This window comes from Sylvia atricapilla, chromosome 19 (assembly GCF_009819655.1).
Source record: "Sylvia atricapilla isolate bSylAtr1 chromosome 19, bSylAtr1.pri, whole genome shotgun sequence".
In the NCBI taxonomy this organism is placed as follows: domain Eukaryota; kingdom Metazoa; phylum Chordata; class Aves; order Passeriformes; family Sylviidae; genus Sylvia; species Sylvia atricapilla.
In genome coordinates this window covers 9,496,623-9,513,157 of record NC_089158.1, presented here as the reverse complement: position 1 = coordinate 9,513,157, position 16,535 = coordinate 9,496,623, and the positions used below count along the sequence as shown (strand labels likewise).

General features: G+C 51.0%; 1 protein-coding gene across 4 annotated transcripts in view; it reads right to left on the bottom strand.

The window, feature by feature from the left end:
* DAB2IP (DAB2 interacting protein) overlaps positions 1 to 16,535 on the bottom strand; it is a 127,592-nt gene that overhangs the window by 43,580 nt on the left and 67,477 nt on the right. The window contains exon 1 of one of the 4 annotated variants that reach the window (XM_066332918.1): positions 1,541 to 1,730. The exons of the other annotated variants lie outside the window; for them this stretch is intronic. Within the exon in view, the coding sequence (XP_066189015.1) occupies positions 1,541 to 1,653 (113 nt within the window). The 5' untranslated portion in view covers positions 1,654 to 1,730. Of the gene's footprint in view, positions 1 to 1,540; positions 1,731 to 16,535 lie in introns of those variants that run through there. 4 annotated transcript variants of the gene reach the window in all.

Below are 16,535 nucleotides of genomic sequence, written 5' to 3'. Positions count from 1 at the left end.
CGCCCCGCCGCGGCCCATTGGCTGCGCTGTAGCTGGGCAGAGCGCCCCGGGCCCGCCGCCCCCGGAGCGCGGGTTCGCCTCGGGGGTCCGCGGCTGTATTTCGCTCTCCGCTACAGCCCGGGGGTCCCTCCGAGCCCCCCGCCGCCCGGCAGCGCCCCGCGGTCCCCGAGCCGCTCACCCTTCGCCTCATCCCGCCCGCCGCCCTCGGTCTGCAGAGACAAGCCGGGGTGAAGCGCGGCTCTCCGGGAGCCCCAGCGGTGCGGCACCGGGAGGGAGGCACGGCGCCGCCCGCCCGTCCCTGCCCCGGGCCGCGCTCCGCATTCCTTTCCCGTTTCGGAGAGCCGAGTCACTGACCTTTGCAGCAGCGCGATCCACAGCAGGGAGTAGCGCCTGCAGCAGCAGCCGGCGGCCCCGGCGTGAGCCATGCTCCGCACCCCGCATCGGCGCCCGGCTCACCGCGGGGCTCCCGGCACAGCTCCCGGGCGGGCAGCGGGGCCCGGGCGGCCTCACGGAACGCGGGGCCCGGGGCAGCAGCAGGGGAGAGGCGGAGGAGAGGAGAGGCAGCGGAGAGGAGACGGCAAGGCGGCGCGGCATGGTCCCACTGTCCCGACTGCCACCATCCTCAGCCAGCCCACGCCGACACGTTCCCAGAGCCAGACTGCTGCTGTCATCCTGGCGTATTCAAATGCCTCCATTACTCATCAAGAACAAAGTAGGACTATCTAGTAAATGAAAAACCACCACATGGCACCGTCCCCCTGCCTCTTACTGATGGCTGCTTCCTCTTCCACTTTTCAAAGGTTACTGTCCACGTCTGCAGCGGAGCATAAATCCTGCAGCTCATGCGAGGCAGCTCCGGATCAGCAGAGAAAGCCTGGGCTGCAAACGCCGGTCGGCTTTGGAGAGGCAAAGGCCAAGAGCAGTAAACGTCCCCAAGGGACTGGAATACTCGGGGTTCCCCCAGAGCACAGGAGCAGGAAGCAGGTCTCAGAGTGGCAGACGGGCAGGTGCTGCCCGAGACAGCAGGCACGGGTCTCGCCTCCTCCAGGGACGCACAAGCCGGATTCCCAGGCGGACCATCCCTCCAGCCAGCGCCACCGTGCACGGAGCTGACAAACGAGTCAAAATTCGCGGGGTCTGTGCCCGGCTCCAACACTAACTCTGTGCACAGCCTCCCCTACGTGCCTCTCCCCCTCAGCCAGAGAGGTGGCCGTGACCCTCTCACTGCCAAAGGATCCAGAAAACGTCAAGCAGCATTATTGCTGGCCTTGGCTAACGAGGAGCGCGGTCACCTAAGGCCAGCGGGGTCCCTTCTTCCTTCCAGAGCAAACTGGTCCCCAGCGTGCCCCGGGGACAGTGACACCAGCTCACCAGCCACGCTGGCAGCACAACACCTCTGCCCGTCCCACCTTCCCTCCTTAGTGGAGGACACGCAGAGCCCCTTTCCCTTGACGTCTGCAAACAGCGCTCTGGATTTAGCACATTTTGCCTCATTTTTGCCTCCCCCATTCCCCCCACCAGCGGTTTGAAGTTTTCTCACCCTTTTCTGGCAGATGCCATGCAGAGAGACAAGCTCGCTGTCCTTGATCTGCTTTTCAGGGCTTCTATAAAGTAGGGCACCAGCATCAACCCAGCGTCAGGTTTTTGATACATTGCTGGAGTAGCCAAAAATAATAACAGGCAGCTTCAGTCAATCTTCTTCTCCAATCTGCAGCAGCAGCAGCAGCACAGGGGTCCTTTGTGTGGCGGAACAAGAATACAGCCAGCCTGTGATGCTGGTCAGCAATCCAGAGCCATTCCTGCCTCCCAAGCAGGCTCCTCACACGGAGCTCCTGCCTTGTGGGGTCCCCTGACCCAGAGCCATTCGTGGTTTTGCTCTCCGTAGTTCCTTTGGCAGCTTATCTCCGTGGCTGCTGTGAAATGCTAAGGTCAAGTTACAGTTTTACCAGCCCTCTTATCTTCCTGGCAAGGCACGGAAAGGCAGAAGCTGAACTTTGGAGCGAGCCTTCGCACCTGCAGTGGGTGGAGAGCGGAGCAGACCCGAGGCAGTGGGAGAATCCAGGTTCTCTCTGCAGCCCAGCACTGGAACAGTCTCTGCTGCACATTCAGACACTTTATTAGGACACTCTGGAGTGGATACTGAACCCACCAAGCCTGCAGGGGCTCTGCTGGGAAGTGTGGCAGCTCCAGCTGACACAAGGACCCAGCACAGCTCTGCTACAGCTTCCACACGGCAGCAAAGACCAGCAGGACCCAGCAAAAGAGCTCTGTCTGCTGGGAACTGCCCGGCTGAATTCCCCCTGTCCCAAACCTGAAATTCCAGATGGTTGGTCTGAGCAGGACTGGGAAGTGAGCCAGGCATCAAGGGATGAGGTAACGTTTGACCTTGGAGCCCGAGGGACTGTCGTGCTGCACGCTGATTCTCCACACTCACCTCAGCAAATGACAACTGTGTTTTCCCCGAGTGACATGAGGAGTGGCACTGTCCTCTGTCCCACTGATCACTCTGGGGTTGGGCTGGTGTCTAAAACACACAGACTCGTTGGGATACAGATCCGGAATGCACAGGCCATTCCTTGCCCTCTCCCTGGTCTCTGGACTCCTGTGGCTGAGGAGGTACAGAAAGAAACCAAAACTCTGCCGACTCTGGGGACTGCTCTGTCCCCAGGGAGTGCCAGGCAGTGAAGGAGCCACATTCCACTGACTCAGTGTTCAAATACTGCTGCAGGGAGCGTTTACTGCCACCGAGAAGAACTTGCACATCGAAGTCCTGGCTCATTTTGTCCAAGGCAGGGTTTATCCAGCTTCCTTCCAGTGAACTCACAGCTCACTCCTCGTGTGCACAAGGTGTTGTTTCCCTGCAGACAGCTGCTCCCTGTGTGCAGCAGGTCACACGGAGGTGTATGGCACAGTCAGAGCTGTGACTGCCCCTGCAGTGCTGGCATTGTCCCCGGGGACCTGTGTGACCTCCACCCCTCCTGTTCTGACAGCACCACCCACCCTGCTCATGCTCAGCAAATGGCATTTGTGAAAGGAAAGCCACTGTGCCCAGTCGGGGCAGGTAAAGAGTATTTTTCCACGGGTTATTACAGGAAGTTTTCCATTCCCGGTTATTATTTGTATATAGTCCCCTTTCCTTGGGTCATGTTTTCTGCTCTGGTCCCAGTTTTGCCTCCAACCCTCTGGGCAGCAGCCTTTCCACACTCCAGCCATGTTTACCTTTCAGAGCTATTAAACCCAGATATCTCTCACTTTTTATTGACTGTGAAGCCAGTGCCTTGTGCTTTATAACCACACTGTCTATCACTGGGAAACAATTTCCTAATAACCTCAAGGAGTTAGCAGTGGGAGGGATTGTGATTATCCAGATCTACTCCAAATTTACAGTTAAAATCAAATAGTGGTTGATGTCGTAAATGCACTTGTTTTATAAAGTTTGAACAATCCCTATTCCAGCACAATTAACATTACATTACATGGGTTTGCACAGCTGACTGGTGCTGGGTTCTTTCTTCTCCACCTGCTGCATTGAGCCCCAAAGCTGAGCTGCACTCATGGGGCAGGCTTAACTCGAGCACCCCTGAAAAATGGGGCACTGTTTCAATAATATTTACACTGCAAGAACATTTCACTCTGCCTCCAGCCCCCTTTCACAGCACCCAGACAGTGCATCTGGCCGGCCAATTCCTCTTTCTGCTTATAATTAGCTTCACTTTTCTGCCCTCTTGGATAAGCATTAGGCTTTCCTCTAGGAATGTAATCCCAACCCACAGGAAACCTGTCTTTACTGAGATGCCACTCATCTTTTCTGCAGGTTTTATTTAAAACAGAGCACTGTTATTAGCAGCAGATTTTTGGAAGCCTTTTTGTGAGGTCCCATTCCTGCAAACATCCAATATCATCCTGTGCGATTAGTCTCGCTTCAGAGACACCACTTAACATTCAACCACAATTTGAGCCAAGGCATTTGCAGGAGTCAAGGTTTGAATTTCAAATCGAAACTACAGAGGGGGTACCAGTGGCAAATGACTTTGAGCCTGACAAACACAAATAGATATTTTAGCATCTAAGCGACGTTTTCCTGTGATTTGTCCTTCTGTCTAACAATACTGGCCTACATAATGGCTTCAGTTTAATAGGCAAGAGCTGACTCTGGAGGCTGAATGATGTCCAATGAAACGATGCTCTTAAAAAGCCATATCCAAAGAATGCAAAATTTATAATCAGAATAAAGTTGGGGAAATATTCTATGGCTGCTGCTGAACTTCCCTTACAGAAAAAAAAGAAGAAAAGCTCAAAGCAATTTAAAGTTTGTTTGTGGTTTTTTTTTATCCATAGCTGGCACCAGGATATAAAGCTGATTTCTTCCAATTGCTATCTGCCTTTTAGCCAGATACATTTTAGTGTCTTCGAGGGATGGATAAAAAGCACATCCTTCTCATGGGAACCTTCTTTCCAGATGGAACGAGAGGTTCTCTTTCTATGGCTTTTTCTGGGAATGACCCTTTTGTTTCCCCCAGAGCAGTGTGAGGCACAGCTCTGCACCAAACCCAGGTCAGCCCCTCATTGGACCATCCTGACTCTCACCATTGCAGACTCCACGGGCAGGGATTAAACTTGGCAGCACTGGGGTGCACTGCATCACTTCTCCCAGCTCATTTTTTTAAGTGCAAGTATCATTACTGCACCCTCCATGCAACGCCAAAGGCTGCCACTTCCAGAGCTGATGTCAAAACTGTTATTAAAACTTACAAACTGTGAAAAAAACTCGTAAAAAAAGTCCAAATCCTGGCGCTGCCCTAAATTAAATTACAGCCAGGAGCTGCCAGGGGTACCTGGCTCAGCACAGAGGCAGGCGTGCGTGCACTCCTTATCCACAGCCCACACCTGCTGCTCCCTCCTGGAAGCTCCACTAATGAACACAGTGTACAGCCCAGAGGGTTTCAGATAAGGGAAAGGTCAGGGTGAAGACTCAGGAGGGAAGAACAGATTGAGCGGGGTTCATAAATGAAAACCCCGTTTTAAATCGAAAATTAATTTTTTCGATAAATTAGGGCAAGCGAGCTTTCCTCCAGCTCAGACAATGCAGCTTTCCCTGGATATGGACCACTGGCAGGAGGAGGAAGCACGTGTGCTCAGGAATCAATGCTAATACCCTCAAAAATTAATCTCTGAAAATTGCTTCAATGGAATAGAAACGATTTCATATAAATCTCTGTATAGCAAGAGCTGACAGAACATCACAGTGATACCTGGTGTAGGTACAGACTGACAAAACCAGGTTTTGTCTTTTCTTACACAGGCTTGGTGTGGCTGCTCTGCCTTTGCGTGCCTCAGTTTCCCCCGCAGACGTGGGCAGGGGCATCAGGGAGCCTGTGGGAGCTGCTGGGGTCTGCTCAGGGTTCCACAGGGTGGATGTGGCTTTCCCAGGATGGAATCACTGCCTATTCCACTGGAAGTCTCTCAGCCTGGCTGGATAACACATTAATGCAAAGAAGACAAGAAAGAAAGACAAGAAAGGCTTTGCTGCTGACAGTTCACCCTGCAGCCCTCAGCTCCCCCTGAGCCGTGCCCTGCTCAGCTGCCAGGGGCTGCTCCTGTCCCCAGTGCCCAGCCCACAGCTGGGCACAAAGCCTGGGAAAGGACCCAGAGCCGGGCTGCCAGCAAGAGGAGGAGCTGCAAAGCCATTCCTGGAAATGCCAGGCGGGCCAGAGCCAGGAAATCAGCCTGACCAGGAACACTTTATACAGGGGACATGGAGATTCCTGAACGACCTCTCCCCATGGACACCTCCACCCTCATCTGCTAGACAAGGGAGCCAGAAGAGAGTTTGACCTAAAGCTTGACCCTGTGGAAGGGAATGGAGCAAGGGCAGGTGTGAGCCCCAGCTCAGGAGCTGGACAGTAGAGGCAACTTCCTTTTCTAACCAAGCTATTTTAAATCAGTCTAGTTAGACACATGCAAAGCACTGACACAGATGCACTGAAACTGGTTTGGTCCTTGCCTGAACAGGATTAACTTGCCTCAGTTATTAACCAAATTAAACCCAGCTCATCATCATTGCAAAAATGACTGTATTTTACACTAGGAGTTGTACAGAGTTTTTGTAGACAGAAGCTGGAAGGATTTTCCTTTGTGACAGATGTTCAGGGTCACCACTGAGCTCCCCACAACCCAGCCCGACCTCAGTTAACTCCCTGAGGTAACCTGTGCCTGTCTCACCTGTGACTTTACTCCATCCTTAATGTCCAAACCTTCATTTTAGGCCATTAGCCTGTACTGATCACAGGAAGAGTTAAAACTGCTCAGACACACTGAGAGCCCCAGCTGATTTAAAGTACATTGAGTTAAAATAAACAGAGTTGCACAGACACCTTCTTTTCTGCTGGGGTTCACAGTCCCGGCTCTGCCTTTTCCACTCACCACCACTGGCATTGCTTTGCAGTTCCCAGCTCTGCAGGGTTAAATCTGCAGGGCAGAGCCCAAAAATTCTTATTTTACTTTCTTCTGAGAAAATACAAAACGTTTGGATCCGGTTTAGATTTTGTTCTTGTATTTAGTTTCTCAAAACACAATTTTTCCACAAATGTTTTTTCTTCCTCTGATGGGATACAAAGCCATCCTCCAAGTGGGAAGAGCCAACAATCCCCTCTGCCCTGCTGCCCATCCGCTGAACTGCTGCTGTGCCACTGCACTAAACCACTTTTTCTTATCCTGACAGATGCTAAGCTTAGGTCAAATCCCTGGGAATACGCAGGGCCAGCGTATGTTCTCATAAACAAAACTGCAATCTGCTCCTGAGCTGAGGAGGCTGCCCTGGATTTACACCGTGCCTGGGCTGATGTACAGCTCCATGGTGGAGCTTTGTGGCAGCAAAGGAGGCAGAGAGGGGAGCAGGGGGTGCTGGCCTGGGTGGGCACAGCCCGGGAATGTCCCATGCCAGAGCCGGGGATGAGCGTGGCTTACCTTCCTCTGGTGACAGGCTGCTGCTCCTGTCCCTGCCTGGCTCCAGCACAGGGCCTGCCTGCCTTTATCTACCATTCCAGGGCACCAAAACTGAAAGTAACAAGGGAATTTCTAAATGAGCTACCTCCTCTAAACACGGCGAGAAAGCAAAGTCCGTTTTTGTGTGAGCAGTCCCAGCTGCTTCCTGCTCCATCACAAACAGCCTCTGATGTCACCATCCTGCCCCAGCAGGATTACCACCCGAAGTGGCTTCATGGAACAACTGGAGCTGCTGGAAAAGGACATTCTGTGTGGTCCTCTCCAGCACAGCACCCCCAGCCATCCCCTGATGTCCCTGTCCCTGGGGAGGAGGCACAGCAGCAGCATCTGGGAGGACACAGGCCCAGCTGAACGCCAGGGATTCCTGGAAACAACTGAGGTGAAAGGGGAGCTCATTTCAGCAAGAGCTGTGCCACCTCCGCAGCCAGGAGCCCCGTCACTGCCCCAGACAGGTGTCCCCTGGCCGGGCTGTGCCCAGGGCAGCTGTGGGGTGCCCGCCCTGCGCCCCAGAGCCGCCAGGGTGGGACTGTGCTGGGGACCTCAGCCAGTGCCACAGGCAGCGCTTCTGCCCCTCGCTGCCCGTCAGTCCCAAAGCAGGCACAAAGCGTTTCTGTCCGTGCTGTGTTGGCAGTCGGGGATTTTGGGCTTGAATTCGGCCAATTTGGGCTGAAATTCGGGGATTTTGGGCTTGAATTCGGCCAATTTGGGCTGAAATTCGGGGATTTTGGGCTGGAATTTGGCCATTTTTGGGTGAAATTCGGGGATTTTCGGGAGAAATTCGGCCATTTTTGTGGTGGAATTCGCCCATTTTTGGGGTGTAAATCGGGGATTTTCAGATGAAATTTGAGGATTTGGTGGTGAAAGATTCAAACGATTGCCAAGGGAGAAAAACGTTCTGTGGTTTCTTCTTTCCTTTGGACGCTTGAGAAAAGAACAAGTGATGAGGATGTGGCTGGCTCATGTGAGGAGAGAGCAGGAATCTTCCCTGGGATGAGGGATGGGTTAAATGCTCTGTGCTGTCCAACCTACAGCTCTTGTGAAATCCAGATGCACCAGCAGCTGCCACACAGAATATGGAGAATTTGGGAAAAGCTGCCAAGTGCCTTGTCTGTTAAGTGCCTACAACACTCACATCCATGTTACAAATGATGGGATAATAACTTAAGATTTTTTGTGGTTTTTAGCTTTGTTTTTCTTGAAGAGATTAGAGCTGGAGGAATGTTTTGAGCCCAGTGCCTGGGCAAAAACCAGTTTCAGTTCTGGGAGCTGCAAGGATGCAGCAGAGGACTGAATGTTATATCCAAGTCTGAACACTGTGGTTTGGGAGAAGCCAGTAAAAACCTCCCAGCACTGGGTTGATGTGCAGCTCCTGCGTACAGTCCTGGCCTGCCTTTGACATGTGCCTTCCCTTAGTCCATCCCTTAAGCACTTTATTACTTTATTCGCTTTAAGAAACAAAACAACTTTTTAATTCCTTTGCCTATAGAAGTGTGAAAGCAACTCCTTCCTCAATGCAGTGAGATCCCAAGTGGAGCCAGGGAGCCACTTGAGTTGTGCACCATAAACACTTCCGCGATGTGAATTAATAAGTTTCTCTGAGCATTGGGAAGTGTGCCACATGCAGCATTTCTGAGTCCACAGCCCTTTTATCTAAGTTGTTTTTTTCCTTCATCCTTGTCTCCCTCCATGACAGTTTGGAGATTTTTGGCACCCAAACTGCAGCCTGGCTTGTCAAGCTAAACATCAACCGAGCCTTTATACGTACGTGAGAAATGAGAATAGAGACAAAAATAGTTATTAACTCTGCTTTTAGAATACTGAACAAGCAAAGCGGCTGTGTGCCAGTTAAAGGCAGGCTTTGGAGCAGTTCTGATGCACATCTGTTTAGCAGTGGCCAGCACGGATGGCCACGGGGAGTTCCTGGGGCTGGATGGGAGAGTTTGCCCTCTGCACGGTTCTGTCACCCTGATGATGCTGTGTTGGGGCAGTGACCACATCAGCAGGTGCCAAGGGACAAGGTTTACACTGAACCTGGTGCTGCTGCACTGTCTGCACCCCGTGGGGAGAGGAGCTGCTCCTGGAGTCAGTGGGATCAGCTCCTGCAGGAGAGCTCCTGGCGCCGGGATGGCTCCAGGTGCAGACCCAAGCACGGGGACAGTGGGGACAGTCACCTCCCAGTCCACCTTGTGACACTGGCAGGGGTCCTCTCAGAGCCCTCAGCACTCCAAGGAGGAGCCAAGCCCATCCCTTGGCTCTCAGAGTCTCTGTCAGGTCCCTGCTTCCAGCACAGTGACGCTCCTTCCCTCGCTCACAGCCACACAAACTGTTTCTCAGAGGTGCTCCCAGCTTGCTGCGAACACGAAAACAACTTTGGGAACACTGGGAACACTGGACTCCATTAAAAAGAGGCAATCCAGGCCAAGGCTGAGAGAGCAGGAATGTGACCCAGCGGGACAGCCTTGGCTTGCAAATGGCTCGTGGACAAAGCTCGCTCTCTGCCTTGCTTTTCACCATTGCCAAGCCGTGCCTCGCTCCCTTTATTCTGGCAAGTGTCTTTGGTAAAATGTACAAGAATTTCTCTCCACGGAGGGAATTCTAGAGGAGAAAATGGGAAACGGTGCTGGGAGACCAGCTGGAGTTCAGCAAGGTGCTGGAACAAAGTCCTGCAAGGCTGTTACAGATGGCACAGCACCCAGGCCGGGACTGCAGGATGCTGCAATACCTGTGCCACACTTCAAATGGAATTTTAATTATAAATAGGAATAAGAGACATGGCCCAGATCCTCACTCACTGCCTGGTGCCTTCCCCACCCTTTGAAAACAAGCCACTAAAATCAGAGATGTTCAGCTCCCCATTACAAGACTGCTAAAAACTCCCAGCTCCTTTAGTAATTACTATAAAATACTTTCAGGCAGTTTTAAAAGGCATTAGTGAGATAAAACGAAGAAAAGAAACACTGCTGTTAAAGGTATGTTAACCATTCCCCTTATCACCCAGCCACTTTATTTTAATGAGGTTTGTTTTACTTGTGCTATTTGCTTTGTCACACAGTGCAGGTCTCCGAGTGTTTCTGGGCCAGATGAATGACTTTGGAGCAGGTGGGGCTGGCAGAGCTGTGGGCTGGTGGATGCCAGCCAGGCTGGGCACGCTGGAAACGCAGTTGTCACTCGTGGCTTGTGTCAGAGTGGGCAAGCAAAGGCTGTGCTGCCACCTCAGCACAGCTCTGAGGGTTCAGAGGGAGCTCACACCAATCCTGCGAGTGGGGACGCAGCTACAGGAGCTGTGTTTATGGCCATATTAAATATGCAACAATCATTCCCTAACATCAGAGTAATAAACAGCACTGCTCCATCTGATCCGGAATCAGCAAGCATGCTTCTCACATTCACAGGGAGAGACAAAATGCTGAATTATTTATGCTTTGACTATGAACAAATATAGAGAAAATAAGTGAGTTTGGTACAATGCAGCAGAGCAGATTCAGGGCAGATTATTGTACATCCTTCAATCAAAACAGACTCTCTCATTACTCTAAACAATTGTTTCTCCTCCAAAAAAAGCGGGTTAAGGAAGTCTGATAAGGGATAAGCTGAATGATTTCGGGTAAGTTTTTTAGATCTACCCAGGTAGAGCCCCTCTCAATCACTGAGTGTAAACTGGGACTCAGCAGCAGGCACAGCAATTCCTCAGGAAAGCAGGGGCTGACTCACTTCCCAGGACATGGGAAAACCCATTTATTGGTAGGAGCAAACATATTCCCAACTGTGTTCGACAAACTCCTCCTAAACCTAAACAATTCAGCGTGGTCGCCAAGTACCAAAGCAGCAAACACAAAATTGGGCCATTCTGCCTCGTATTTGTAGTTTCATCAGGAACCACACTGAGACAGGCTCCTGTGGGAAGCACAGGAACTCTCTGAACGTGGAGTGTGTGGCTGTGCTGAGCCTCAGCCCCGCCACAGACGGATTTTAAATGTCCCAGGAAGCTCTGTCATTAAAAGAATGAAAGGAGGATACTCCAGAGCTGCACAGACACCTTCCTACTTTCCATATAAATGCAGGATCACTATTACACCTTCCACTGCCCTGAGACCTGCAGCCAGAATTAGCTGATGTTTGCCATGCCCCGCTGACATTTCCAGCTTGGCAGGAATAAAAAATCCACAGCAAAAGTGGTGCAACTGCAGGAGGAATGACAAGAATTCTGGGACAGGAATGCCCTCAGAGGCTGATTTTCAACAGCCACATCGAGCCCTTTGCTACCCACATGTGTGTGCATGTGATAGGGAAGGGGATGAGATGGGAAAGAGGGGATGAGAGCTGTCCTTCAATTTCTCAACAGTTTCTTAACTTAAATCCTTCATTCTGAGCATAAGTACTAAATCGGGCTCAAGGAAGGAAAAACTTAATTAATCAGAGGTAGCCAAGTTCAAAGTGCGCCTGGGGTCGGCTTTATTGCTCTCCTTCACTTTGGAGGTACAGGCTTTATGGATAATCTCTGTCTGCTGCAGAATGACAACTATGTGGTGCCGAGTATTATTTCCTGGCAGTAACTAAATTTGAAGGTCTCCTTTCCTTCCACTCATCCCTTTAAAGTTTAATATTGTCACTGAAATACACCCGAGGGCCATATATAGCACCAGGGTTTAAAATCCCCTGCCCAGCCTGGTGACACCAGGTTCCAGCTCCACTCAAACTGGAACACACTCCCCTCACCAAGGATTTGATCCCAGTGAAACTGGGAATTACTGGAGATGACAAAGGGCTGCGTGGTGCCCTGAGGACACAGCACCTCCACATCCTCAGCTCTGCTGCTCAGGCCAGGGAGCTGCATCATCATAAAAAGCACTTGGGTATCTCCATAACAGACACGCCATGGATGGAATCAGGATTGAACCAATGCCAACAGCCATCCATTACCTGATCCAGCAGCAGCAGTGATAACACCAGCAAAAGCAGGATCAGGAGTTTGTGGAGCAGCCCATGGCAGAGCCAGTCTGCAGGGCTGCCCACAGGCTCTGCACAGCCCAGGGGCTCTGGGATCTGATCCCTCGCACTGAGCTGCCCCCAGAGCAGCCAGACATTTCCCTGGGGATGGAACAGCCCCAGCTCCTGTGTCTGGAGAGCCCCACAGGGGTTCTGTGCCCAGCAGCCCACTCCTCCAGGAGAGGAGGGGGATTGTCCCACAACACACTCAGATCTGGTTTTCCCTCTGGCAGCAGGCTGGGCGAGTCCCTTCCTCAGACCTGGGTCTGTTTGGTTATGGATTCACACTGGACAGAGCCCCCTGCTCCTGTCACCCCACCAGCACAGGGATGGAAGGGCCCTGCCAGGGCAGGAGCTTCCCAAGGGCTCCCTCAGTGCCCTGAGGTGGGATCTGTGCCAGCGACTTCCAGGGAAGAGTTTGTTGAGCCTGGGATGGGGAGTTCTACCCCATGCCTAAATAGTAAAGCCAGCATTTCGTTCCTTCATCTCCACACCAAGTATCTCATTTCAATTTAATTTCACAGTTGTAATGGATTTTTCAAAAATATTCAAGAACATATTTACTTTCCAACATCTTATTTCCTTTCACATTTGAAAAAACTTTCTATCTAATCCCTCAAGTCATCCTACAGTCTGAATAATTTCAGGTTTTTAATCAATAGCTGTCAGACTTGTCAAATTACTTTAGGGACCACAAAGCAATTTTTAAACATTCATAAACCCTCGTAGAACAGTTAAGTGCACTGAATTTTAAAAGAAAGAGGAACTGAATAACACTGATCAAATAGGATTATATTCTGGCAAATTATAAATTAGTTTTTTTATGAATCTTCTCACAGCTACTTATCTAGTGTCAGGCTTCTTCTGCTGCAGGAAGAAGTGACTGTTCACCTCTAGAGAAAGAAGCCTTTTCTCTCCTGCTCCTCTTTAGCAGGAGCAGGGTGCAACACCTTTTTTGTTGTCCTTTTTTAAAAGCAACATCATGACCCAGCCAGCTCCCGGGGGTTCTCCCCATCACCTGCTGCCTGGGCCAGAGATGGCCAAGCTGCTGCTCCCGAGCTCTGCAAATGCCTCTCTCGGCTCCTGGCATCCTTCCCAACACAGCCTTTGCTTCCCAGTGTGCTTCTGGCATGTGCATCTGTCTGACACGTCAGTCTGGAAACGAGGGTCGCCAAAAGTTCTCAATTTATTGGAGAGCTGAACCAAACCACAGCTTGAACCTTTTATGGGGCTGATTTTGCACATCGCATGGGGACAAACTCTGAGGTGACTGTGGGAGCCTGTGCTGCTGTTGCCTGTTCTGTGTTTGTTCTGAGAGGAGAGATCAGGAACATCTGAAGAATGTTCAAACACGTTTCCCCAGAAAGGACTTTACACACCACAGTCCCACGTCACCACTGCAGCCTCTTTCTTAAATTTGAGGGATGTGGCCTGAATAGGGAGGAAAAAAGAGAGCTTCATAGCTACCCTGAGAATGCTGGAAGCCTTCCAGGAAAAAGTGCAGCTCAGATCAAAGAGGAGCTGAAGGATGGTGAGAAGAAAGGAACGTTTGGTGAGGAGAAAGGAACGTTTGGCTGGCCACATGCAAACGAACAAGCCCAAACCCTCCTTCCAAGCTGAAGTGACTCCTCTGCTGCCTCAGAACGTCCCCAGACACACGTGCCCTGCTCCTGTCCCCGTGGGAGGAGGCTGTGTCCCTCCTGGCAGCACTCCTGGCACACAGGGAGAGCTGGGCACCAGGCAGGAGCCCCGTGTGAGGCACCGGATGCACCAGGACAGCAGGGACATTGCTGTCCCTTGGCTGCTGGACACTGGGTGGGGCAGGACAGGGTTCTCCTGGGGAAGAGCTGCTCACAGGAGGGGTCACAGCTCAGGTGGGGCTGAGGCAGCAGGACACAGGCAGGACCCGAGGTGCTGGGACTGGTGTCCAGTGAGGAGAGACACAAGAAGCAGGGTGCAGACCCCTCTGAAATGCTTTACCTTCTCCTTGTTTCAGCAGTCTGTCCCTTTCGCAGCGCCCCTCACACACAGATTTGTGCTGGTCAGCTCTGTCAGCCCTGCTCCCAGCCCCTGCTGCCCAGTGAGCACTAAACACACGCCAGGCTCCCTGCATCTGCTGGAGATGTCCTTTGCCAGAGAAGCGCCTGCACAGCCCCTGCACACCAAACAATGGCTGCTTTTACCCTCTGCTCCGCTTTCTGGTTTGCAGAAGGCCTCTTGCTGTTGCCATCCCCATCAGCCCAGCCCTGACAGCAGCGAGGAGCCCCATCCTGCCGCGGTGTTGCTGCAGCTGCTGCCTCCTGCCCGGGCACAACTGCCCTGGAGCTGCAGATCAGCAGCCGCAGAGTTCTGATACGCAGCTGACCTAGTTTGGACAGCGGTTCTGTGTCTAAACCACGGCTCTGGGAGCCCGGCCCAGCGTTGGGAAGGCTCGTTCCTGGAGCCCAGGTGGCCAACATCTGCCCCAGCTGCTTCCTGAGCCTTCAGCCGGGGCTGGGGCTCACTAACACCAACAGCTCCGAGGAGCTGGGGAAGGGCACGGCAGGAACTGCTTGTGAGCTCAACTCAGCCAGAAATGCGGCATGTCTCGCTGCTTCACAGTTGCTCTTTTTTTGTACTTCAAGTTGAAGACACGAAATTTTTTCTCAATGAGAAAATCTCGGCGAGTTCTGAGGTTTTTGAGGCTTGCTTTGCTTTTCTTCGCGAGGTGCTTAGTGGGTCTGTCGAGCCTGACATCACAGACATCAAAATTGTGATGTTCTCATTCAGTTTTCTCTATATTTAGCTTGTTTTCCTGTATTTAGCTGATTGCTGTTTGCCCAGTGAAGCAAGAACCCAAACCTCAGAGCACTGTCATCAACAGTTTGATCTCAAGACCTAAAAAACCAGTAAATAATAATAAATCTAAATAAACAGGAGCAGGACACTGAGCAGAAAGAGTTCAGGATAAATGATGGAGCAAACTTTTCCTTTCAACTGAAGTGTTTAATCCTCCTGGATTACACTTGATAAGGATACAAGGATGTCATTACTTTGAGATAATAATAATAATAATAATAATAATAATAATAATAATAATAATATCAAAGTACCTTTTATTGTGAGATACCCTGATCAGAGATTTGTTAAAGAACATTTAACTCCAGGCCTATTTAATGAAATGCTGTGCCTTGGTCTGCATGGACTGGGAGCTGGGAACAACTCAGGAACTGGCTGGAATGGTTCAGATCCTACATGTGGAGGGGTGGGAGCTGATCCAAGGTGGGTGGGAAGAGAAAAAGGATCAAACAGAAAACTTTGGATGTCTCTGAATACATCAGGTTCCTCTTAAGCCAGGCTGTATCTTCTCTTTCCAGAACATCTCCCTCACACCTGCCAATGCATTTTTTTAACTTTTAAAATAGTTGGTGCCGCTTCCAAAATGTGTCTGCAGCACTTCCAAAAGTGATAGTTTCCCTAATAAGAAAAAGAAAGCCCTTCCTGAATGAATGCTGTCATTGCTAACCCTTCAGGGTCCTGCTGGCCTCCTGTTGTCCCCAAGAGCTGTTCCATGTGTACCTGGTGGCCTGAGGCATCTCTGAGCCCAGCTGTGGCACTAAATGGAGTCCTAAATGGTAATGGACACAAACACCCTCTGCTTTCAGATCCCTGAGTGCTTTTCACAGCTCAGTCACTCCAGTCACCAGCCAGGCCACAGCTGTGGCAGGAGAGAAACGGGAAAACGCCGTGTGCCTCCCCAGAGTTTTGTGTTTGTCACGGTCAGGATGCTCCGGACAGAGATCAGCTGCCAATACAGGAAAATTAAGATCTGTTTTAAAACTCCACTGAAATGCTCAATGCTGCAGGAGGATTTCTAGGCAGCAGAGTGGAGGAAATGCCACATAAAGTGGTAAAATATGTGGCCAGTGCTGCTGAGGAGAGCGTTGGGCTGTGGGTGGTACCAGGACACGGCTTGGAACTCCAACAGCACAGGAGCTCTCCTGTGTGACACTTCATTCCTCTCATGAAAACAATAAACCTCTTTAGGAATACACTTCCACAGAAATACTGGGAGATCTGGCCTTAACACCCAGGTTTATAATTACCCCAACTTTAGAGTCTACGTGAGCAGAGGTCTCAGGGGTGCTGCATGAGGGAGTAATTCTGTCCAAGGCCTGGACTGATGGTGGGGTGCTGCTGTGCACAGGGGGCTCAGGGCTCCAAGGCTTTGGTTCCAAAGCACTTTTAGGAGGTTTTCCCACGGCACAGAGGGCACTCAGGTGATCCATGAGCTGCCAGGGCTGGGTAGGGAGTGGAGCATCTTTTCCAGTCAGCTCCTGACTAAGCAGGAGGAATAAGCAGAGATGGAAAATACCCTGAGGTTATAACAGAGTATTTTTTTTTTTTTAAGTTCCATTGAGAAATTATTCCTGGGATTTGATTTGTTGCCATTCCCATTGGCATTTCTGGGAAATTTTCTTTTTATAAATAAAATAGATTTTAAAGTAAAATGTCTTGCTTCTAGGTTTTCTGGTGCAACCCAGCGAAGAACACCGCATAATATC